This window comes from Engystomops pustulosus, chromosome 1 (genome assembly GCF_040894005.1).
Source record: "Engystomops pustulosus chromosome 1, aEngPut4.maternal, whole genome shotgun sequence".
Classification (NCBI taxonomy): Eukaryota; Metazoa; Chordata; class Amphibia; order Anura; family Leptodactylidae; genus Engystomops; species Engystomops pustulosus.
The window spans coordinates 298,233,260-298,242,869 of record NC_092411.1 but is presented as its reverse complement, the minus strand read 5'-3'; the positions used below and the strand labels follow the sequence as shown (position 1 = coordinate 298,242,869).

General features: G+C 49.4%; 1 protein-coding gene across 1 annotated transcript; it reads right to left on the bottom strand.

Moving 5' to 3' along the window:
- Positions 1-268: 268 nt before the first annotated feature.
- Positions 269-5,690, bottom strand: LOC140132655 (uncharacterized). The gene is made up of 3 exons (XM_072151714.1): positions 5,618-5,690; positions 2,480-2,791; positions 269-600 (listed from the first exon to the last, which is right to left on the bottom strand). Exons 1-3 carry the CDS (start codon positions 5,664-5,666, stop codon positions 269-271), a joined length of 693 nt encoding a protein of 230 aa, XP_072007815.1. The 5' UTR covers positions 5,667-5,690.
- Positions 5,691-9,610: the final 3,920 nt, after the last annotated feature.

Sequence of the window (9,610 nt, the reverse complement as noted above, 5' to 3'; positions counted from 1 at the left end):
CTTAACACAGAACACAGTGAAACCTGAAATGACCCCAGCCCTGATCTAAACCCGATAGAAAACCCATGGAAAATCCTTGGTGCCAAAGTTCTGGCCAAGAAACCCACAACAGTCATTGCTGTTCCCTAACTATCATCATCACGTTTTATGTATAATATGTTGACACTTTGGTAATTGTGTAAAACCCTGATGTAGTGACCCGGAGACCCCGTACATCCATCACATGTTCATCTACAGAGATTCCGTTCAAGTGATTGGACATTGTTCTCTATTTCTGATCTCCAGAGAATGTGGGGTACAAGGAATATACAAATAACGCTGCCATGTAATGAGTCTCACCTTCAGGCTCAAGCACCAACTTCTGGGAGACTTCCAGGCTGACCAGGTTTGTCCTGGTGCAGGTATAGCTGCCCCATTGTTGGGGGTCGTTTCCATCAATGACCAGAAGGTCCTCATCCAAGGACGTGTTCCTGGGGAGCTCCACTCCGTTTCGTTGGAACGTTAGATTGGCCGAGTCTCTCTCCCACCCGTCACAGCGCAGGGTCACGCGGCAGGTCTCATTGTCATCCTGTCTTCTCAGGACAGGCCTCTGGACGGGATCTAAGGAGAGAGGAGGAGGTGAGTAACTTCTATCATCAGAAGACACAGGATTATGGATTAGAGAGGATTAGGACACCATGGGCGCTGAGCTGTAGGAACGTTGTGGGTCCACTACAAGTCAAATTTTCGGTTTAAACTTTACTGCCTACATATGGTACCAGAATTGAAGAAGGAGGGGGGGTCCATATGATCCATTTACAGTAGTGCAGTTTGAGGACCTAAAGGTCCTAAAAGGGCTCTTGTTTACATGTGTGTTGTGGGCAGGTAAACAGGTTTGTGGTTCTCAGGGCAAGAGGTCCCTCTCTTTATAATCTCAACAGGACAGTTGTGGTGGCCCGGTGCCATCTAGAAGCCTTGGGCGCTGAGCTGCCATCCAAACCACATAGAACCATATTATAATCTGGTACTGACTGAAAGGCCATGGAGATCCAGTATACAGGGCAGACATATGAAGCCCATTCACTTAGTGGATCCTGAGGGTCGTGATTTGTCTTCTTTAGCTGATCAGGGTTCACATACATAGAAATTGTGTTTTTGGTTTCTTTGGGCCGACCTGAATCTTCTGTAGTACCTCCTGGGTCCAATATTGTGTCAATACTGAACCGCTGCCATCACTGCTACTAGAGGTCCCACTCCAGGATTTCATGGTGGACTGCCCCTCTCCAGCTCATAAACCGTCCCTTCTGATGATAGGAGTGAGCATCCCTAGTCACCTAGATTTTCTTATGGTATCTCCGTAACCTCCGGGTGTATTCCTACCCCAGCATGAGAGAGGATAGGGACTAACTAAAATCTAAAAGGTCCCTTGTAGCAGTCACTTATCCTTTTTGTTGTATCAGCTATAATAGTTACATCAGTAGCCATCATATTAGGGGCTCGGGGTGCGTTTCCCACTTTTTATCTGCACGTTTTGTCCCTCTTCCTCATTTCCAGGAGGCTCAGATATTCTGGGAAACGGAGGACGTTTCTTGTAAATAAGAAGCTGGAGAAGTGAGACAAGAGGTTCATAGGGACTTCCCTGATGACTTCTGCAGGGACTGTATAGAGCACCTTCAGCTATAATGTAAAGCTTTACTGTTACACCTATACGTTCCTCGTGCCACAGGCGGGCGATTCCCTCACACGGCACAGTATGTTTTCTCTCTAAAGCAGCTGAGATCCTGGGGGGGTCTCACTGTATCTGCATTGACGCTCATCCCTCATACAATACGGGGGCTATTGGCGGCCGACCACATACACTCTGATCCGGCTGTGTGACCTTTGATCTTTGGTTATTATCTTTGAGACATGGTGGCCTAGACCATCTTCTAGACCATTTCACTCTTTGACCCTGCGTCTGGCCTGCCAAGCCCCAATTCCCCCAGATAGTCCTCAGCTGGGCCTGGTCTTCTCGGGATACCTCAGACAGCGCCCATCTGTTGTCACTAATATTGTAGAGGGCTTGGGCATGGGTCACCACACCCTCTACCTCAAGCCTTCCCTGGAGCCCACACCGGGACCATCTATCACCCACGGTCTGCTGCGGTTCTACCAGCCAGGCAGAGGATGGAGCCAAGGATGGTTTCTGTGGATCCTCATGGGGTTCCAGTCTTGATTCATGATTCTATTTTTGGAGTCATCCACTCTATGAACCAAGTATTGTGGTTATTTGTTCATGCGCGGTAACCGAATCTTGTGCAGCCGGCTGCGACACAATGCAGCTGCGCAAGATTCACTGCCTGCACATGCGCCAGGAGTGCCAAGAGCCGAGTGATGTCACAGGTTTATGTCCCTAAACAAGATATGTCCTGGGATCAGTGGTACAGAGCCCAGAGGGGGGTGTGAGGAGGTCATGTCCCCCGGGATCCAGTGGTAGATTTCCACATGACAGGACACTCACCCATCACGGTCAGGTACACCCGCAGCAGGGTCTTCTGGTTGAGCTTTTGTTCATACACACCACTGTCCTCCTTCGTCAGATTTGTAAGCAAGAATGACTTGTTCTCTTTAAAGAAAGTCCCGCGTCTTTCATAGAACTTATGTACCTTGGGCGCCCCATGGTCCATCATCAGCCAGCCCGGGGAGGCGCCCACCTTCCTCAGCTCATAGATCATGTTTGCCTTGAACTTCGTCCCTTTCTTTAGTCCAGGAAAGAGCACGAAGGATCCGAGGCGACGATCAGTCTTGTACGTCTCAATCTCAGCATCTCCAACTGGAAAACACAGAGACAACGTTACGATGAGGAGTCACAACATAAGACCCAGCAATGTGTAATACATACAGTATGTGCTATATGTATAATATTTACCATCTGTGAGGGAAAGCGTGACGTTTCAGACCCCTGAAGGGTACACAAGGTCACTAAGTTATTCTTTAATAGACATTCCCAGAATGCACGGGTTCTGAGAGGCCCAGGAAGTGATTTTAAGTTGTCCACACAACTTCCGGATATGGCACTACAATGAATGGCTATAAGACCCCTCTCACTAGCCTCAGTGAAACCGAACCTTATCAAACCAAATAAGCTACCTCCAGTTCTACTTTAATATAAGCCCAGTCTGTAACGGGTGAGGAACCAACCAGGTAGCATGTATATAACCGAGACACAGACATTGGGATTCGTGGATAGAGATATAAGAGCAACACAGGTTAAATTTTATATTTAAGGGCACACTAGACAAACAGTACACACAATATCAACAGTAAGTTAGTTACGGTGTGTGTGGGTCTAATAGGGATGGATAGTTGTCCACACCATAAGATCCTTCTCCTGCGCTTGAGGTTTCCCCAGGTGAAAGACAAAAAAATCAGGTGTGTTCTGATTATATTAGGTGCAGGCACACCCCTAGATGGGCTCATAGGGCCCTCCTACCTGGTATTAAGTCCAGAACCTTGGAGAAGTCATAGCTTCTCAAGGGGAAGTCATAGGGTCCGGGTTCTGGTATCATTGGATCCGGATGAATCCCTGGATCGCATTCATACCAAACCTAACCAATTTGCTATGGTCCCATCCCAAGATATTTATATCTCCGGACTCAAGGGTGCTAGAGCCTTGGGAATCGGGACACTGTGATCCCCTGATGATACAAATCCAAAAATGTATTTCCATTGGGCTGAGCGGGACCAGAACTATATAACTGTCCCTAAGCAACATATTGCTCTGATATTTTTTATAAGTCATTGCCTTTTGTTTAAAATTGGAGGTAAAATCTGTTCAAGCCTTTAGGAGTTGTAGTCAAGGCGTTAGTTAGTTAATAGCTGCCCCCTACAGAGCCGGAGTCCCTCTGCAGCCTTAGTAGTGTTAGATAACACCCTAGCCAGCTCCATTAGGCGAATTAATATGAGGCTGGGGGGAGGTGAGGGATACGGGTGGCTTCATGACCAGGACAATCTGGCCTGTGAATCTCCCTTGTATCTATATGTTCATCACACCATCCATGGACATTCAACGTTCCATATAGATAGAGCTAATACACACCACTCACCAACATGTTCCCCTTAGGCTACATTCACACGACGTGTGCCCCCTGTACGGTAGCACGGCAGGGACAGGTCGGTGCCCCCATCCGCCTCCACAGCAATGTATGACGCCCGGCGCTGTATTCCAGAGAAAGATGGGACATGTCCTTTCTTTCTCTGGGCTACGGGACGGTACAGTGCAGCGCCGTGTGCCCATTGCCGTCTATGGGGGACGTATATATGGCGTGTATACGTCCCCCATACGGTCTTGTGAATACAGCCTCATAGCATCTTATAATAAAAGACACAAACTGCTCCGTCCCTGAACTGACCATGATGGCCGCTCTCCTTCTTCCTTGAGCGGCACATAAGGTCCCCGTCACTCTTGGGCAACCAGGACCCGTCCTGATAGAAATGGCATGTTCCCTAAATTTTACACTTATATAGCAAAAAACATATAGATTTAAATTACAAAAGGAACATAGTATGTATAGATGTGTATATGTAATAACTTTTTGACATGTTCTGTTTGATAACGTTGATCATATAAAGCTGTAACTGTCTCACTGGAGGTTTTTGATCTCTTTGGGTCCATTCACACAGACGTGTGTGGCGCTGGAGAAGAGGAGGAATAATCGCTGCTCACCCCTCCCCTCTCCATAGAGAAAAGTGCTGCACGACCGCACACACGGGGGAAAATAGAGCACGAGGCCTTAATGTGTACAACAACGTCAGAAACATCCAAATAATTGATCATTTGACAAGTTTTATTCAAGACGCAGAAGCAAACAGTCCCACAAAGGAATCAGATTTATATCATGCTTATAAATGTATTTATTTTCCACCCCTAAAATGTTCCAGCAATAAATCCCATATCATTGGGGTCATGTAGGTCCCCATCATGGTCCCCATACAATGTCTTACATTTACCATAAAAGGATACTGTGATAGAAGAAATCAGGTGATATCGGGGTCATGTAGGTCCCCATCACGGTCCCACTGCATTGTCTTCATATTAACCATATAATAATACATTATAATAGAATAAATCAAATAATATTGGCGTTATGTAGGTCCCCATCACGGTCCCACTGCATTGTCTTCATATTTACCATAGATATATACATTGTAATAGAGTAAATCAAATAATATTGGCGTTATGTAGGTCCCCATGCATCGTCTTCATATTTACCATAAAATGTGACATTGGGGTCATGTAGGTTCCCATCACGGTCCCCATGCGTCCTCTTTATATTTGCTCTGTATGTAGTTACTGACGACCTCGTCCCAGGTAAGTAGTGACACATATGGTGCATTTAGCCCCTAAATGTCCCCCTCAGTGCAGTTACTTCACCTCATGTACAGCTTTGTAGTCTCACAATGCAAGTTTTGGAGGGTTTTTCTGCACAGATTTCATCAGCTAAAGGTACATGTGACTCCTGAGCTACACAGAATCTGATGAGGGTCTGGGGTTGCGGAGGCCGGGCTGAGGTCTGTGGCCTCGGTTATGAAACCATCTATTGCAATGACAGTTAATACCTGTGGTAATTAGCGATGTAATGAGTCGTTAGTGCCTCACCTGCAGAGATGAAGAGGTTAATGATGAGGAGCCACCTCTGTGCATCCATCCCTGCGGAGGTAGCAGTGATAGTGATGGACCTGCTATTGTTATTGTCCTCTCATGGAATTCCCTTGGGGTTTTTTGAATCATGTGACTTCTCCATAACTGTGTGCTCGCTGCTCAATGTCAGGCAGCTGCCGGCACAGCTTCTAGAGAAGTATAATGCAAGTTCTGCCGCATCCAAGTCCCCGGCACATAACGGGAATTGTCTCATTTCCTAGAAGAAAAACCACACTCCACACATGACCCTTCTCCAGCCGAGGCCGTAACGTATCCGGGGAGCTGGATCCTTGTGTGTGATCTCCATGTGTTTACAGGGTCTGGATATACATATGGGGGGACATTGAAGAATGTGTGAAGCTGCACTCATAGGGGCTCATTTACTAAGGGTCTGAACTCCGCACTTTCATCAGGTTTTCCCAAATATTTCCGTTTTGCGCCAAATTGCCCCGGGATATTGGTGTGTGCAATCAGATTCGGAAAAACTGCGGAATTTAAAAAAGGTTTCGTGTCGCAAGATCAGCACTTACATGCACAAGGAAAAAGAAGGTGAACACATGCAGGAATTAGGACGCACGATGTTAGTGAATTGCGCCGGACCCGAATCCTTATCGGACAACACACCGCAGGATTGCGACGGGACCGGGTAACTAAATCTGCCCCATAGTGCTTTGCTCCGTGTATAATGATCGGTGCCCAGAAATCATGAATCTGGGGCTTCCCCGCACTGGCCGGACAGAGGTCACTATCTTTCTTGTGGTGCGCCTGTAACATGGGGTGTGAGACAGACTTTGCGAAATCTGGTGCTTGGTCTGACTGACCCCCGGGACGTCCCCTAATTTGTGTCACATGATGCCTAGTGCAGCCGCGCCATAAAAGGGTCCCGTGCAACACAATCCCAGCGCAGACACTTCTTATACCTGGACCGGTGGATTACACCTAAAAGAGGCGCAAAGTCCAACAGAAAACTGGCGCAGGGGCTTAGTAAATGACCCCCATAGAGTGTGATGTGGGAAACTTTGTCCCCCAAAAACCCAGTAAAAGTACGGCTGCATGTCCTTGTGGTCTGGATGATTAAAGTCGTGAGAATGGAAACGGATCGGTCCTGTCGTCCTTTGGAGCCTTCATGTTCCGTCATCTTTCTATGGATCTGATCCATTCCGGAATTTTTTGGACAATCATTTCCCTGATTTCTATGGACTTTGTCTCGGCCCAATCAGAGGGGAACAGGATGTGGTGACCGGGTGTAATGACCAGGAGATCGGGTGGGGGGCACCTCCAGGGAAAACCACAGGTGATGTCCCAACCCGTTTGGGATGGAAATCCTAATGGAACTATGGGAAACCATCGCGATCACAGCAAGACGTGTGGATCATAAAGTCGTGTGACATTATTAGCTGCCGGCCAATCACAATACTCCTCATTACCATCCTCCTCTTCTTCTTACATCTTCTATTCTGTAAGTTACCGAAAAATAAGGGAGAATGACCGCAGGATCTGACTACACAAAGTGAGTTTGTAGTCTGTAACCGTGGAGACACATACTATGTGGGTGGGAAAACTGAATGGTGGAAATCATGTTTATAATCCTCTAATACCTGAGTATTGGATGTTCATTCCCCGGATCTGGAGAGGACTGTTGTATCTGTGCAGTGAAGGACACAGTGTCTTCTCCTTCTCCCATGTGACGGGAATCCTCAAACAATAAACATACCTAATAAAACATTGTAACACTTTGTAGGACGCGCAGCAGTTGGTGGATATTGGGCGGAGCTTGGAGTGGGATGATCAGGCCACTCCCTCCACGCTGCAGGAGCCACCCAGAATAATTAGTATGGATCCTACCTTGGGTCACTACTTTACCCCCTCCCTTTTTTATCACATATATATGTGCATAGCTGTTCTGCTGGAGGACATTTGGGTCACATGACCGTCCTGTGAGGGTCTTTCAGATGCTGCATTTATCTGTGTGCCCCATCCACGTGGCCCCGGAGAAATTTAATGAAGTTTCAGAGCAATTAGTCCAGAACCGCTCATTATTTTGGGGGATGGAGGACGGGACTCAGGGCGTGCAGCCTCCAAGGTGTTCTATCCCCAGGTGGACTCGGTCCCATTGTCTAGGACTTGCAGTGGTCCATGAGGCAGGGAGGGGCCACCTCACCCGTATAGACACAGAGCCGATGCAGTACAGGAGACTCCGCCTGCACAAGAACTTCTGCCAACAGTGGACCCCGGGGATGGGGACCGATCGAGCTTATCCCATACACTTGGACAGCTCTAGTATCTCAGCATTTCAGGATCTCTGCTGGCTGTCAGTGAATAAAGCATTCTTATTCACAGAGTCTCATGACTTCTCCTAATACTTCTCACAACTGGCAGTTTGTTACAGTGTATCAGAGCTCTCTGTTCTTAGTTAGACTAAAGAAACTGAAAGAAAAGGCAGATACGTGTCCCGATGCATCACATCCCCCCCCCCCCCCCCCGATGAGGACATAGATATAAGTAGGGGGGGAGGGGGATTTCCACATCAGAAAATCCCCCAATCATCTTGCTGCTTTCCTTTCATCATTTATGTGAACAGTGACCCTCCTCACTGCCCGGGACCCCCCTACATCACAATGTGACCCTCCTCACTGCCCGGGACCCCCCTACATCACAATGTGACCCTCCTCACTGCCCGGGACCCCCCTACATCACAATGTGACCCTCCTCACTGCCCGGGACCCCCCTACATCACAATGTGACCCTCCTCACTGCCCGGGACCCCCCTACATCACAATGTGACCCTCCTCACTGCCCGGGACCCCCCTACATCACAATGTGACCCTCCTCACTGCCCGGGACCCCCCTACATCACAATATGAACCCCCTCACTGCCCGGGACCCACCTACATCACAATGTGACCCTCCTCACTGCCCGGGACCCCCCTACATCACAATGTGACCCTCCTCACTGCCCGGGACCTCCCTACATCACAATGTGACCCTCCTCACTGCCCGGGACCCCCCTACATCACAATGTGACCCTCCTCACTGCCCGGGACCACCCTACATCACAATGTGACCCTCCTCACTGCCCGGGACCCCCCTACATCACAATGTGACCCTCCTCACTGCCCGGGACCCCCCTACATCACAATGTGACCCTCCTCACTGCCCGGGACCCCCCTACATCACAATGTGACCCTCCTCACTGCCCGGGACCCCCCTACATCACAATATGAACCCCCTCACTGCCCGGGACCCCCCTCACTGCTCGGGACCCCCCTACATCACAATGTGACCCTCCTCACTGCCCGGGACCCCCCTACATCACAATGTGACCCTCCTCACTGCCCGGGACCCACCTACATCACAATGTGACCCTCCTCACTGCCCGGGACCCACCTACATCACAATGTGACCCTCCTCACTGCCCGGGACCCACCTACATCACAATGTGACCCTCCTCACTGCCCGGGACCCACCTACATCACAATGTGACCCTCCTCACTGCCCGGGACCTCCCCAAATCACAATATGACCCTCCTCACTGCCCGGGACCCCCCTACATCACAATGTGACCCTCCTCACTGCCCGGGACCTCCCCAAATCACAATATGAACCCCCTCACTGCCCGGGACCTCCCCAAATCACAATGTGACCCTCCTCACTGCCCGGGACCCCCCTACATCACAATGTGACCCTCCTCACTGCCCGGGACCCCCCTACATCACAATGTGACCCTCCTCACTGCCCGGGACCCCCCTACATCACAATGTGACCCTCCTCACTGCCCGGGACCCCCCTACATCACAATGTGACCCTCCTCACTGCCCGGGACCCCCCTACATCACAATGTGACCCTCCTCACTGCCCGGGACCCCCCTACATCACAATATGAACCCCCTCACTGCCCGGGACCCCCCTCACTGCTCGGGACCCCCCTACATCACAATATGAACCCCCTCA